General features: G+C 45.8%; 2 protein-coding genes across 4 annotated transcripts; one reads left to right on the top strand and one right to left on the bottom strand.

Annotated features, from left to right (window-relative positions):
- Positions 1 to 391: 391 nt before the first annotated feature.
- On the top strand, positions 392 to 6,128 carry cnot11 (CCR4-NOT transcription complex, subunit 11). 2 transcript variants are annotated; one of them, XR_003294980.2, is made up of 8 exons: positions 392 to 1,274; positions 2,165 to 2,329; positions 2,686 to 2,838; positions 3,433 to 3,635; positions 3,770 to 3,972; positions 4,317 to 4,413; positions 4,797 to 5,278; positions 5,389 to 6,128. XR_003294980.2 is itself a non-coding variant. In XM_026296065.2 (7 exons), exons 1-7 carry the CDS (start codon positions 956 to 958, stop codon positions 4,992 to 4,994), a joined length of 1,338 nt encoding a protein of 445 aa, XP_026151850.1. In that variant the 5' UTR covers positions 392 to 955; the 3' UTR covers positions 4,995 to 5,342. The 2 variants fall into 2 exon arrangements, 1 of the variants encoding a protein (XP_026151850.1); XM_026296065.2 differs by lacking the exon at positions 5,389 to 6,128 and having other exon boundaries at positions 4,797 to 5,342.
- lcp1 (lymphocyte cytosolic protein 1 (L-plastin)) lies at positions 5,966 to 14,504 on the bottom strand. Of its 2 annotated transcripts, none has more exons than XM_026296058.2 (16): positions 14,356 to 14,504; positions 11,856 to 11,937; positions 11,439 to 11,587; positions 11,224 to 11,347; positions 10,606 to 10,738; positions 10,406 to 10,487; positions 10,120 to 10,285; positions 9,641 to 9,783; positions 9,339 to 9,434; positions 9,049 to 9,244; positions 8,876 to 8,954; positions 8,413 to 8,527; positions 8,149 to 8,282; positions 7,607 to 7,727; positions 7,300 to 7,424; positions 5,966 to 7,081 (listed from the first exon to the last, which is right to left on the bottom strand). In XM_026296058.2, the coding sequence occupies exons 2-16, from the start codon at positions 11,920 to 11,922 to the stop codon at positions 6,949 to 6,951; spliced, it is 1,863 nt and encodes a 620-aa protein (XP_026151843.1). In that variant the 5' UTR covers positions 11,923 to 11,937; positions 14,356 to 14,504; the 3' UTR covers positions 5,966 to 6,948. The 2 variants fall into 2 exon arrangements, with proteins under 2 accessions (XP_026151843.1, XP_026151844.1); XM_026296059.2 differs by having other exon boundaries at positions 14,346 to 14,482.

Raw genomic sequence — 14,504 nt, 5'->3', positions numbered from 1 at the left:
AAAGCGGTAAAGAATAAGACTGTTACATTAGTTTATATTAATGCGTAAAATACAGATGATATTGTTTGAAATGAAAACAAATATAAAACCAAGTAAGATCTGGGAGGAAGTTCTGACCATTATGTAAAGACATGACGTTTATAATCAGTAAGTTATATTTCATTTCAGTAAATATTTATATCTACTATGTCATCACTTCTTACATAAATATATTATCTCCTGCACATCCTGGCGTTTTCTTTTTTTTAAAACTCAGACCCTGAAAAGGTTTTCAAAGCTTAGGTCTGTCATTTCATCTGACCCTTGACCTAAGACACATCTGACGTCAACTTATAGAGTTCAATAAAGTTTACAAAAAAAAAAACGGCTACAGCAAGGGCTTTGTGGGTAAAGTCAGTTAGCCAGCTAAACTAAGCTAAGTCCGGGTTGATTCCTCGTCACGTCCAAACTTAAACGCGGTGTTTTGGTTGTTTATTGATGAGCTACTGGACCGAAGCCTCCTCTTGACCAGAATTCACTGCAAAGTCTTGATCTTAAATCTTTTCAGTCCGATCTTTGGGGCGGAAGCAAAACCTCTTAACCCCTAACTACACTACCCATGATCCTCTGCTTCCTGAGTTCAAATCAGAGTTGAAACGGCTAATGAACCTTCCGTTTGCTAAGCAGTTGTGAAAACACCTAAACACACTGGAATATTTCGACTTTTGGATATTTACTGGGTTTGTAAGACTCTTCTGTATCTACTGACGCGGCCCATGTGGGTTTGTCCGGCGGACTTTGTTGGTTTTTGTTCGAAAGCGCTGCCAGGCTAAGCTAACTCGGTGCTAGCTGTGCTGGGGTGGTGACTTTTTCTTCTTCGGACATGATTTAAGTTATTTCGGGTATGTTTTATTTTCCGCACCGAGTCAGCACCGGAGTTTTCTAACCGAGCGGACCCCGCCGCGGTGTGGGCACCATGACCCTGGCCCCAAAGGAGCTGTCCAACCTGCTGAGCATCATCTCAGAGGAGGCCTGCTCCAGCACCTTCGAGAGCCTCTCCACCCACTTCCATCACTACTTCGGGAAAGCGGAGCACTTCAGGGTGGGCTCGGTTCTGGTCATGCTCCTCCAGCAGCCGGACCTGCTGCCCAGCTCCCCGCAGCGGCTCACCGCCCTCTACCTGCTCTGGGAGATGTACCGCACCGAGCCGCTGGCCGCCAACCCGTTCGCCGCCGTGTTCGCCCACCTGCTGAACCCCGCACCTGCCGGGGAGGAGCAGGAGAAGGCGCTGTCCGGTACGTGGGTCTGTAGGACCGTGAGGGGTGGAGCAGGGTGGTGCTGTGTGTCTTCACATAATGAACACAGGAATCATAGTAACGTTACTGAAACACGCCAGGGTGTGTTAACTTAAACCTGAAGCCTTTGCATGTCTAAAATGCTCTTTGTGTGTCAGGTCAGTCGTAGTCTGCTTCATCATCAATCATCATCATCAATCATGAAGAAACTGTGTGAAGAATAAGTTTGATCCTGAAGCAGATGTTGAATGTCAGTGTGTGTGTGTTAGTGAAAGGGTCTTAAAGTCTAACTTTATTTGGCTGAACCCAGGAGAAACCCCAGACTATCAACACCCCTGTGATCCTGTATTAGTCGCACCGAACTAGTTTAGTTTACTTTATAAAGCACATTTCAAAGCAACAGAAGTGCCGTACAGAGGTATTGAAACAAAAACTAACACCCTGTATCAAAACCTCAAAGACATGTATGAAACTAAAACAGCCTCAATTAAAACATAAGGACTTCAAATCAGTTTTTAAAGAAGCTTTAAAAGTAGAAACAGAAGGGGAAGGTCTAATATACAGAAGGAGACTGATCCTGAGCCTGGGAGCAGCCACAGAAAACGCCTGGTCACCTTTAGTTTTGTAACGTGAGCGAGGAACAGAAAGTAGTAGTTGACTGGAAGAGCGTGAGGATCTTGAGGAGGCGTATAAGACAAAATCACTGATATACTGCGGGGCAAGACCATGTAAAGCTTTTTAAACAAAAAGACTTTAGCTGAAACACGTCTCAGATCAGCTGCTGGTGCTGTTTCTACCACGAAGTAGTTCACTATTTGTCTGACAGATGCTGAACCTGTTCTCCATCCACTCTCTCACCTAAAAGTGTCTGTGTCATGTGACCTGTCCAGGCTTCCTGCCTCCCATCACCCAGCCAGAGAAGTTCTTCCTGTCTCAGCTGATGTTGGCGCCACCCAGGGATCTCTTCAAGAAGACGCCCAGACAGGTGTCCTGCATGGACGTCGGCAACATGCCCCAGTCCATAGACATCAGCGGGCTGCAGCTGGCCTTAGCAGGTCAGTTACCTCCTGTAGGCTCTGCCTGCTTTTAGAAAGTAAGTGCTGCAGCTTGAACAGAAAATACTGAGCTGCTTTTGTCAAGACCAGAATAAACATGAAGAGACAGAGAGAAATATTAGAGTGAGCCAGAGTTCTTAAACAGTTGCTGCCTGAGAAACAGACCTGGTCACCTTCCTCATTTTGGAGGTTTCATTCAGCCTCAGTGTTCAGAAACTGAATGACAGCAAACTCTTCAGTGAACACATGGATCTTTAGAATAACAATACTGAGCAGGTACATTTGGGCAGCGTCACATATTCATCTGAAGTGTGTTGTGTTTTTAAAATGAGCTTTAATGTTCATGTTTGTTGTAGAGCGTCAGTCGGAGCTGCCCACTCAGAGCAAGGCCAGCTTTCCCAGCATCCTGAACGACCCCGACCCGGACTCCTCCAACTCAGGCTTCGACAGCTCGGTGGCCAATCAGATCATTGAGTCTCTGGTCACAGGACCCCGGCCTCCACTGGAGAGTAAGTGTTTTGGTGCTAAGGTTGTTTTGGGTTAGAGGGAGGGGGGCCCTGTGTAGGCAGCCTGACAGGAACTACTTCTTCAGTTGTTCAAACGGGAATACACAGAGTTCGGTTGTTTCCATGTTTCCTCTAACTGTTTGGTTAACAAGGATTGTTGCTTAACGCTGCTCCTCAGTGGATTGTACATGTCATTGTTTAATTCTAAATTCACACAAGTTTCGTGTAGCTGCCAACTGGTTTCAAGTAACATCAACATCCCTGTTTGCATCAGTGCACGGTGTGGTGGGGGAACAGTTCAGGTTCCTGAACAGGAGGGGAATCGTCCTTTGGTGTCAAATCCTAAATTCTGAATGACTTTATGTGCACAGAGGTGAATGTTCTTGAATGCTGGAGCGTCAATGTGCCCAGTGTGTTTAATAGATCTTCACTTGTCTGTCATGGTGTCCACTGATTATAATTCACTGCTGTTCACATCCTGAGCTTGGTGCTGACTCTGTGAATATGAGGACACTGTTTACATCATCAGGCAAACAAACAGCAGCACCAAAAACATCCTGTCTACGTCCCAACGTGTCCACACATGTCCATCCTCAGGTCACTTCCGCCCCGAGTTTATCCGACCGCCGCCCCCTCTCCACGTGTGCGAGGACGAGCTGGCGTGGCTGAACCCCACCGAGCCCGACCACAGCGTGCAGTGGGACCGCTCCATGTGTGTGAAGAACAGCACAGGAGTCGAGATCAAACGCATCATGTCCAAGGCCTTCAAGAGTCCACTGTCTGCACAGCAGCAGTCACAGGTCGTTTTCCTCTTCAGTCTAAAGCGGTGGTGCTGCCATTAGCTCAGTTTCACTGTTACTTTCTTCTGTCATCTGCAGGTCTTTAAGGTCTCAAAGAGCCTCCTCATAACGAACCCTGTTTTCTGTGTCTGCAGCTGCTGGCTGAGCTGGAGAAGGATCCGAAGCTGGTTTATCACATCGGTCTGACCCCGGCCAAACTGCCTGACCTGGTGGAGAACAACCCGCTGGTGGCCATCGAGATGCTGCTGAAGCTGATGCAAAGCAGCCAAATCACCGAGTATTTCTCTGTGCTGGTCAACATGGACATGTCGCTACACTCCATGGAGGTGGTCAACAGGTGAGGCCCCGCCCTTTAATCATCCAATCAGATTGTCGATCAGCTGTCTGGAGAATGTGAGTTTATTCATGAATGGACTTGATGGAGCTCCTTGTGGCTACAGTCATGTCTACATGTGTCTTCACTTTACTCTCTCTGTATATTCATGGAGTGAACTGGTAACTTTGCATTTGGTTGAAATTTACTTCTTATCATTTGTACATTCAGGTTCTTTTGTGTGTTACCACTTTTGAAAAGTTTGACCAGCAGATTCCTTTATGAAAGTTAGAATGAAGATAATATTTTCATTCCTAAAGCACCACAAGACTTTTTAAAGTCACATCCTGTTGCTCTTCCACTCTCAGGTTGACCACAGCTGTCGACCTCCCTCCAGAGTTCATCCACCTCTACATCTCCAACTGTATCTCCACCTGTGAGCAAATCAAAGACAAGTACATGCAGGTACAGGACAGCACTTTAATAATACTCTGTCTGCCGTGTGAACATGATGTTGGAAGCTTTAAAGCAAAGATGCTCGTGTCACTGTATCAGTTTACAGCAGAGTATTGTACTTTTTTTATATATGAACTGACAGGGTCTTTTTCCTAACGTACCAAACAAACAGTCTGGGTCCAGCCTGACAGAAAAGGGAACTGTGGAGGATTCTCACGTGGTCGTTTTATTTTAGGTACACCAACAGTTCTGCAGTAAATCCTCCTTCATGAAGGTGATCGTGTTCAGACTGACGCTGCAGTTGGTGCTGGTGCTGGACTGGACTCTGTTAATCTGAAAGATGTGTCTGGTACTTGTCCTGCCCTCACTGACATACATGCTGGTTCTTGCAGAATCGTCTGGTCCGTCTGGTCTGTGTCTTCCTCCAGTCACTGATCCGGAACAAGATCATAAACGTCCAGGACCTCTTTATCGAGGTTCAGGCCTTCTGCATCGAGTTCAGCCGCATTCGTGAGGCTGCCGGCCTCTTCCGCCTCCTCAAGACCCTGGACACTGGAGAAAACCCTACAGAGGCCAAACCTGCCAAATAATTATTGTCACAATGGACGTGGCCAGACTTACTAAAGGAACATCACCCTTAAAGGGACTTGGTTTGGGTGACCACAAACAGTCCATCACAGGAGCAGAACCAGGCACAGCAGCTCAAATGAGAATATTGTAAATACATAGTTTTCTTCAGACTTTGAAATCGTCTCTTCACACACAGCTCACCGCCTGCTGTCTTCTTCTGCCTCCAAACTTTGTCACTGTTTCTGCTTTACTCTTTGCAAGAGTGAAAAATGGATCAACACAACTCAGCTTTTTGTTTTTACCGGTACTCTCTCTTTCTGTTGGAAATCAAATCTTGCAAGATCTAATTAAACTCATTGATTAATTAACTTTCAGGTTGTGTTGTTTGTGCATTGGTAACTGTTTTTTTATCAGGTCAACTATTAACCCGCCCTAACGGAAACAGGACATGCTGTGAAGAAACGGATCAGATCAGATCAGATCAGAGCATCCTGCTGTGGTGAGTAACTGAACTTTTTACATCTGTGACGACGCTTCAGGTGTTACATGAAACCAGCACGTGCTGCTGAAGTGGTTGAACTAAAGAAACTGTTTGCACAGCATCATTTCTCACAGATGATCTTTGGCTGAGGACCAACACAAAAGTTTTAATTTCCTTTGCCAAGTTACTCACAGAATTAAAAATTGCTTGTGATCTATCTTGTTATCTAGATAACTGATTAACAGTATTGAACATGCTGTGGCCTGTGGGTTTAATCTGAAGTGGTTTCATCAGAGCTGTAGTTTCCCTCCGTTTCCAGTCTTTATGCTAAAACAGGCTGACCAGCTGCTGTAGCTTCATGTTCACTGCACAGACAAGAAAATACATTTTTCTCCTCTGAGCCTCCGCAAGAAAGCAAAGAACTATTTTCCCTATTGCATTAGCTGTTACAGGATGAATTGTCTAAAGCCCAAAACACCAGGAGAGTGGATGAACCTGAGGGATGACACATTTGTATTCAAAATATCAGTTTATTTATTGTGAACATTTGGCATTTGTGATTTGTGACATGCTTGGAATCAACTGAGAAACAGAGCAGCTCTGTAGCACAGAAATGTACAGGAGTGATGCACAGCTGCAGAGCTTCCTACAAGGAAACATATAGCATTGCCACAAAAAACTGAATTGTCCTGAAGAAATTAAAAAAATCAACAGCGGTCCAGCAGTACCGTAGTACCATTATGGACTTTGTACTAATTTATCTACTTCATTATTAATTCACGTATCGATTAGATAATGATGTCTGATGATGTTAAAGCTGAAATGGAGCCTGAAGCTGCAAGATAACAAAAGGTCTAACAAGTCAAAAATATAACTAAAAGTCTTAACCCCCAATCAACAAGAATTAAAAACTGATAAAAAAAGAATTATAAACTCATGAAACAGTAAACATTTATTTAGCTCAGTCTTGTTGATCGATCAGTTGTATTTTTGACTGAAACCTTTCAGTGCCTTCTGCACAGTTTTTGGGGCTTCACAAGCTGGAATCTAAGATTTTGGCTGGTAATACTAAAATAAAGTGAGGTTGTTGATTGACGCCTGTAAGGGACGGAGTTCTGCTCAGCAGTAGGCACTGAGGAGAAATTTCCACGCTGGTGCTGAAAGTCTGCAGAGTGACTTCATGGCACATTTTGAGTTTTAATCCAAAATCATTGAAATCATTCTGGTTTTATTCGTAATATGTTCAGCAGACTTTGCATTATCTTTGCCTGTACCAAGTGTAGAAATAAAAGCGCAGAGCGTTTCAGTGAGTCCCCTTTTAAGCCTCACTGCTGTTTAGAAACTATAACTTCACATTATCTGTTGGTTTTGTTCATTTTTGTCTTTTAGATCCAATACCAAACTCACAAATACACAGTTGAGCCTCTGTGTAACCCTCCCTTTCCTATAATTCCCTTCAACTTTGTGGGTCGGTCCAGGTCTCGCTGTGACCTTTAGGCTCTCTTCATCCCACGTGCCATGAGGCAGGCGAACACTGTCATCACCATCTTTGGTTTGACCTCCACTAGGTCCTCGGGCAGCGCGTAGACTCGGGCGCCAATCTTCCTCGCCATGGAGATGGCGTACCTGAAACACAGCAAGCCATTCAGGTCTGAGGTCTCAGAGCAGGTGTAGGCACATCTGTACTACCTAAACCCGTTCAGGCTCACAGCCATACATTGTGGAACTGCTCAAATGTTGTTCTGTTTACATCAGTAGGTGTTCAACATAAACCAAACAACAACTGACTGTACCACAACCTGGAAGTGATCCTGTGTCTAAAACGTAATAAACTCCATCCTTACTTCGCGTTGTTGAGTTTCTCCTCTTCAGTCAGGTCTTCTGTCTTCAGGAGGTCATATCTGATGGATCCGGGCTGGATCGCATCAATCAGGTCCAGCACCGGCATGCTGCTGCTGATGGACCCATCCTGCACACACAGTTTTGTTGAATAGTAATAATAAAAGTACCATGGGCCTAAAGCAGAGAATAGTGATGCCCAGAATAAACTGGAAATACTCATGTACCTTAAAATTGTGCTCCACCTCTGTGGACTGCTTTAAACTTACAGAACAGAAGTTAGCAGCAACTGGACTGTGGACAGTCTGTTACCTTAAAGCTGGAGATGGTGGGTTTTCCAGCCTGTTTGAGCATGTCGTTGACCCAGGACACGATGGTGTCGTCGGTCACTTTCTGACCATCACCCAGGTCCTCCAGGATGTTCAGGGTGTACCTGAGAAAACAGGCAGCAAGAAAAAGACTCGTCTGTGCTGCTGAAGGGCCTTTTAGCAAACAGTCAGGAGCAGAACTGCCATGTCCAAAGAGCACGCTGAAGACGTGAGGCAGGATAACGGATCAGGTCCGGGTTTGGAGTGGCGCTTAATATTTGTGTCTGGACTGTCAAACGACCAAAAAGGGACAACAGCACACTCCTCTCTCTCAACATGACATCACACATGCACTAGATGTCTCAAAGATAACTACAGTTCATTACACGCTGGTCCCCAAACAACCTGTGAGACTATTTTCATGCTAGAACAGTGTCCAGGCCTCTGGGTGAGACTGATGCAGGGGCTGAAACTTGTGAGTTACTGACAACCTCTTGGAAAATGAAGATTTAAAAGACTGAAGGAGTAGGAGTGACGTGTCGTTACCTCCTCATGAGCTGCCAGAGCAGAGCCAGTGTGAGGGTTCGATTCCCAACGTTCAGGTCCTGACCCGCGATGCCGACCAGAGAGAATTTGGCCTCCTTCTTCCCCAGCTCCACTGCGTAGTTACAGTTTTCCAGCTGGAACAGAAACAGATGCTGAAGCTCTTTGTGGAATGGAAATCTACGTTTTAGATTTGTATCAGTGAAAGTAACAAAACTCTTCATCAGTGTTTCCAGAGCAGCACTTGGTCTTGGACCAGCTGTGTACCTTCTTCATGTTGCTGCCCAGTTTAGAGTATGGAGGCTTGTTGACTCGGTCCCAGTCCACTGGTACCTTGATCTTCTCATACAACTGGAAGATCACCAGGGCGTCATCGATGTCTCTGAAACAGACACATTTCAAACAATGGATGGATTTGCTGTCTGCATGTCACGTTAACACACTCTAGTGTAAAGATTATGGACTCAGTCTAATCCTACAGTCCAGCAGTGAATCCTCCTTCATGAAGGGGATCATGCTGCTGATTCACCTGGAGGCTGCTGTTGGACTGGACTCTTACACTGAGAGTGTTTCTGTATCAGACCTGAAATCATCATCCAGGTGAATCTTGTAAAGAATAATGGCTGAACTCTTTGATCGAAGAGATGAGGTTTCAGATGAGAAGTTGGTGGTTTTTGATGTTGGGAAAAGCTCCCAGATAAACAAAGGCCACAGTGGGTGGTGTCCTTACACGTAGAGGTGGTTGACACGAGGGTTGACCCCCAGCGAGTTCATCCAGTTCCTGAAGGTGCGTTCCTCCCTGGTCTCACCTGCAGGGAAGCATCAGTGCACTGGTTAAAAACAAAGTGCTGGAGAAACCTGAACGTGCCTCCACCTCCTCTAACGAACTGTGGATCAACTCACCTTCGATGGAGCTCCAGTCGATTTCCTGGTTCTCTGGCTTCTTCAGAGCTGGGTATTTATTAAACAGATTGGCAACAAAAGCCAAGTTGAGCTTAGGGTTTCCGCGGATGACATCTGTCGGCATGACGAACTGTCTGCAGCCGAGCCGGTCGGCCTGCTCCAACATGCACTCTGCACGCTTCAGGTCTTCCTTCTCCTGTAGAGGAAATTAGTCAAAATGTGATGAGTAAAACAGACGAGTAGATTCAAGATGTTTGGGTTTATTTCTGCACATGGTTTCAGTGTCATACCCTGAGTCCTGACATGTCGATGGTTATGGCAGGAACTCCTTCCTCATCACCTTTCGGTGCCACCTGGTTCAGGAGGTTGTAGTATGCCCTGGAGTCCTGGAACAAGGAACAACAGACTGATGTGACTGGATCTTTAATAGAAAAATTCATATTTAAAATGGGTTGACGAACTGGTCTGACTGAAAGAGACAAAATGATATAAACAGTGTTTTATAGCAAAACTTCATGAGCAGATAAATGCTGGAAGAGTTAGCGTTGGGTTAGTGGTGTCATGGTTTTAATGAACGTGTGTGAGTCGGCACCTTGATGTCAGAGCTGAAGTTGTTGATCTTGCCACAGCCGGCCTGCTCCATGTGGTAGTTGGCCCAACGCAGCAGCAGCTCCTCAGGGGAAAGTTTCATCAGGTCCTCAAGACTCTCTCCATCACGCAGCAGGGCGATCAGAGCTGCACACACACACACGCGTTTACACATCAACAGGGCCCAAACAAAAACCTCAAGAAGTCCTTACAGGGTGAGATGTAATCAGCCTGCAGCCTGGACCAAACTGCACTGAGGTTTATTAAAACTGTCACTCTCATATCAAACTACAGCCAACACCTCTGAGCTTTAGATGTGCTGCTACATGGACGTTACCACCTCTGGACCGAGCCAGGCTAGCAGTTTCCCTCTGTTTCCAGTCTTTATGCTAAGCTAGGCTAAGCAGCTTTGTATTCACTGTACAGACTCTAGTCCACGCTGTGGTGCTGTGCATTGTTAATATGAGAAACTCCTGAACACACCTTCGTTCCTGCTCAGCTCGATATCAGCAAACAGTCCGATCTTGATGACCTGCCACAGGAGACCCAGGACCAGGTGCTGCCTGCCCTCCTTCAGGTCCTCAGCGCCGATGTTCACCACGTGGCAGCCGATGGCCGAGGCCGAGTTCAGAGCCAGGTTCAGGTTCTCCTGTTAGAGCAGACCAGGTGCAAGAAGACAGTCAGACTCACCGGAGAGGTCAGAGGTCACACCTGTAGTCAAATCAAAGACAAGGATCTGATCCTGCTCGGCCGACACTTCCTGTCTCACCTGGATGGTGAAAGGTGTGAGCTTCTTCTTGTTGATGGTCCTCTCGTCGATGGTGTCAGGGACAGACAGGTTGATCATTTTGCTAACAGAACAATAAAATGTCATTCAGAACAGAGAGCGATGATCAGAGACAAAAGGTTCATTCTCAAATAACTATATGGGAAAAATAGATGAACTGCTGTAAAACAGTCAGTGTGTACCAGAGGACGATTCCATCTCCCATTGCTGTGAACAGGTCGTTGGTGTTCGGATCCATTGGCAGAACATGTTTACAGTCTGCGTCCTTCTCCAGAGCTTTATTGATCCAGTTCACAAAGGCCACCTTCTCCTCCTCTGCAGAGACAAGAATCCCATCAGGCCTAATGAACATGGGCCCCTCCCATGTCAACAAAGCCCGACATGCAGATGGACTGGATCCACCAGCTCTGACCCCACTCCCATGCCTGAACACCAAATATGAGCATGTGGTCTCTGTGGGTTTGAGCTGGTTGTGTTCCCTTTGGATAGGACCAGGCTGGTGGTTTCCTTGTGTTTCCAGTCTGTATGCTAAGCTAAGCTAACCAGCTCACAGACGTGAGTCAGATCAATCTCTTATCTTGACAATAGCTTCTTTGTTTCTATGTTTCTATTCTTTTTCATTTCATTCTCTAATTGTCAAAGTCACATGTGTTGTCCACTTTTGAGTATTTACCATAAGACACTAGAACCAGAGGAATTATGTCATTTGTCTTTTAAAAAATTATAACTTGATGAATGTTCATGTTTGTTCATGTTTCTATCCCTTTCTGTGTGTGTGTGTGCGTGTGCGCGTGTGTCACCTGAGTAGGAATGCTGTGTGCCCGACTGCTCTGACGTTCCTGCCACGTTACAGATTCCCTCCTTCTTGTTGATGGCCTTTCTGAAGGTCTTGGCAACCTCGGTGCTCTTGAGCCCGTGGGCGATCTGATGGTGGAGAACAATCAATATCTGTTGGTGCCGAGCACAGGTGATACTTTTATCTGCGTGAACTTTGACCTCTGCTGGGACCTTTTACCTGTGTGAACTCTTCAAAGGTGAGCTGGTCGCTGTTCTTGGTCAATTCCTGGACGATCTCTCGGATCTTGTACCCGGGCAATGCCAGGTTAGCGGCTCTGAAGAGCTCGTTCAGCTCATCTTTGCTGATGAACCCATTGTTGTCCACATCTGGAAAAGTTGCAAGGTCAGAGGTCAAACAGCAATGAAGACATTTTATTGAACACACACTTTTTAACCTGGTTCCTCTTTGACCAACAGACAATTGAAGGTTTCTTGAAATGTACAATTAATACAGGAAACGGGGCCTACGCCAAAGCGAAAATGTCAAAGATCTTCAGTTGAGTCAGTTTGAGGAGAACCAGCCCCTCACTGCTGCTTCCTGAACCACAAACACAGACAGAAGTGAACTCTGTCGTAACTCGGCTGCTTCTCTCACCAATCTTGGCGAAAGCTTCTCTAAGTTCCTCGACTTCCTCCGGGGAGATCGGCGTGGTGCTGTCCATGTTGGGAACCTGAAACTGACACAAGACCAAAAACATCCGTAAATTAAAAGTCGAAAGAGTGTGAGCGGCTGCTGGACATGTTCAGCCCTGTGACAAGGAGGAACTTTCAGATGGTGTGTCCTGGTTCTGCTGTGGTTTAAGATTTGCCTTCATGTGGTGACTCTAAAACATCACAATTGTGAAAACACAGCGATCTGGCTCAAATGATCAGAAACAGCTTATTATTAGTATTTTAATGATTGAGTGGGAGAGCATTCGCCCTGTACTTGGATGAATGTGAGTTAAAGGTGAACAGGAACTTAAACATCACGGCTGAAGGAGCTTGAACCGAGCCCGAGCTCTAAACGTGTGATGCTTCTTCCTGCCCTGAACAGAAAAGCAGCCTGAGGTGAAAAAGACAAACACACCCACGACTCCTCTCAGCATGAAGCTCCAGGCTGCAGTTCATCAGAATCAGCCTCACTGATCTAAATGTGCAGAGATGAGTCATTTTAGCCTCCTTACTGAAGTGACCATCTAACCCAGAGTCAAACCTACAGGACTAACATGTCCTGTGTGTCACAGCCTGATTCTTCCTCCACTGGGTCCAACAACGTAAAACCATCAGGGAGACCCTGCTGCTTCATCAGCAGCAACACACACCGTCCTGCTGCCACTGATGCTACTGATCAAATGTGGATTCATCCACCGCTGAAATAGAGGAGAGAGGTCAGGAAGTCAGTCATAGTGGACTGCTGTGTCACTGTGCATGTGCAGGCTCATTTTCTATGAGTGTTTCTCTGAGTTTGCAGCAGATGTGCATGTCCGTGCAGGAGGTGAGGTCTTAGAGCGGATGTCAGCGTGTTTGCAGCTCTGCCGTCTAAATTTAAACGAGGCTGAAGTGAACAGTGACTTCACCAGCTCAGAAGCAGAAATGAAACTCAGCTCAGCTAAACTCGAGATGGGAACAGTTTAATGTTCTCTCCTCGACTAATTACAGCATTTCCTGTTATTTCACAATCTGCACTGTTGATTCTTCTGTGGCTCGTAATTATTTTAGTATGTTTGCATCAGTAAGTGTGTGTTTCATACAATAACAGTAATCAGACCTTAAGACGCACTTAAATAAATCATTAGACAGATTCTTGGTTAATTTCCTGTTTCAGTTGTAGATCAGTTGATTTGTGGAGCTCAGAATGAGCAGCTGCTCGAGATGTTTGTAATGAATAATTAAGGGATGGATGATCTGGAACATGAAGCTCTGCCACTTTTCTCTCTTCTCGGTCATTGTCAGTGAAATGTTGTGTAAAGGCAAAATTCTTGAAACGAAACGAACTGTTGTCCCACAGGCAGAGTCAGACCCCATGAGTCCACTTTCCATCCAAATGTTCTGCAAAATTTAGCAAAAGAAAAGAGATTTCCAGTTTTTCTGTGTGTGTGTGTGTGTGTGTGTGTGTGTGTGTGTGTGTGTGTGTGTGTGTGTGTGTGTGTGTGTGTGTGTGTGTGTGTGTGTGTGTGTGTGTGTGTGTGTGTAGTGTTTCTGGAGTAGGTAGCCCTTTAGTAAATTCACCAGAGTCAACTTTCAGCGCTTCAGTATTTGTGTTTTGTGCAGTTTTGTATTTTCCTGCTGGTTTTTAAAGTCTTGTCAGTTCGTGCTCAATGATCATCACAAATAAATAAATATTTCACTTCTTTCATTTTGCGGTTCCTGCCTGGTTTATGTCGTCACATCTGAATGTGCTCATCTAACATCTAACTGTTGGTTCACAGTAAAATAACAAAACCATTTCCTGCTAATTTCAACTTAAATTGAGTCGAAGAACCGAAGCTCCATGTTTGTGGCTCCGATCAGCAGGTCTGCTTCACTTGGGCCTGATTTTACAATGTGACCTGTCGGTGAAAGAGGACTGGGGCAGCGTGGCCACGGTATTTGCATGTGCTCAACCACAGTCGCATGTGCCATAAACCATATCCACAGCTAATGCTCAGGTTTTCCCAACATAAAGTTCATGTACAGTGAAACGCCGTCTTGCCCACCTCTGGCTGCTGCAGAGGGATTTTCTGCAGCCGAAACGAAGCTAACCACAAACTTCCTTTTCAGCTCATTGCAGTGGTTTGACTTCTCCTTCCTCTCCCCTGTCGGCCTCACTCTAACGAACTGCTCTCATTTCTACATGTATTCATGATCAGAGTCAAACATACACAGAGCAATGAGTGAGAGCAATGAGAGTCCTTAGACCCACATACGCAGCAACAGAAGCAGGTCTTTGTGTTCTCACTGCTGTTTTGTGGTTTTTGTGAGAACAGCAGTAAAACCTGGGCTGAGGAGAAGAAGCTCAGGATTCCATACAGTTACACCCTTTCCTTCATTCAAACAACAGCACAACAGCCCACAGTGATGCCTTCAGGGACACCTGCACTGACCCGAGGCCACCTGAGCTCACCTGTTTTTACCTGAGAGATGAGGCGAAGAGGCTCCTGGTCCCTGGTGTCTGTTCTGTTCCTCAGCGGGTCGTCTGTCCGTTTGGCTGCTGTGCTGCTCACAGCTCAACAGGCAGTGCACCGAGTCGGCTCTGACAGCAGGGCGACAACGCATCTATTCA

This window comes from Mastacembelus armatus, chromosome 21, assembly GCF_900324485.2.
Source record: "Mastacembelus armatus chromosome 21, fMasArm1.2, whole genome shotgun sequence".
In the NCBI taxonomy this organism is placed as follows: Eukaryota; Metazoa; Chordata; class Actinopteri; order Synbranchiformes; family Mastacembelidae; genus Mastacembelus; species Mastacembelus armatus.
Note: the sequence above shows the minus strand (reverse complement) of the source record. Positions and strands in the feature narration are given on the sequence as shown.

What these genes read in the sequence shown, in the direction of transcription:
- cnot11 (XM_026296065.2), top strand. Translation starts at nt 956, where the DNA reads ATGACCCTGGCCCCAAAGGAGCTGTCCAACCTGCTGAGCATCATCTCA. An exon ending in TCCATGGAGGTGGTCAACAG is followed by an intron (nt 3,973 to 4,316) that starts GTGAGGCCCCGC and finishes TTCCACTCTCAG; the next exon opens with GTTGACCACAGCTGTCGACC. An exon ending in TCAAAGACAAGTACATGCAG is followed by an intron (nt 4,414 to 4,796) that starts GTACAGGACAGC and finishes TGGTTCTTGCAG; the next exon opens with AATCGTCTGGTCCGTCTGGT.
- lcp1 (XM_026296058.2), bottom strand. Translation starts at nt 11,922, where the DNA reads ATGGACAGCACCACGCCGATCTCCCCGGAGGAAGTCGAGGAACTTAGA. An exon ending in CCTTTGAAGAGTTCACACAG is followed by an intron (nt 11,348 to 11,438) that starts GTAAAAGGTCCC and finishes CTCCACCATCAG; the next exon opens with ATCGCCCACGGGCTCAAGAG. An exon ending in TCGACATGTCAGGACTCAGG is followed by an intron (nt 9,245 to 9,338) that starts GTATGACACTGA and finishes TTTCCTCTACAG; the next exon opens with GAGAAGGAAGACCTGAAGCG.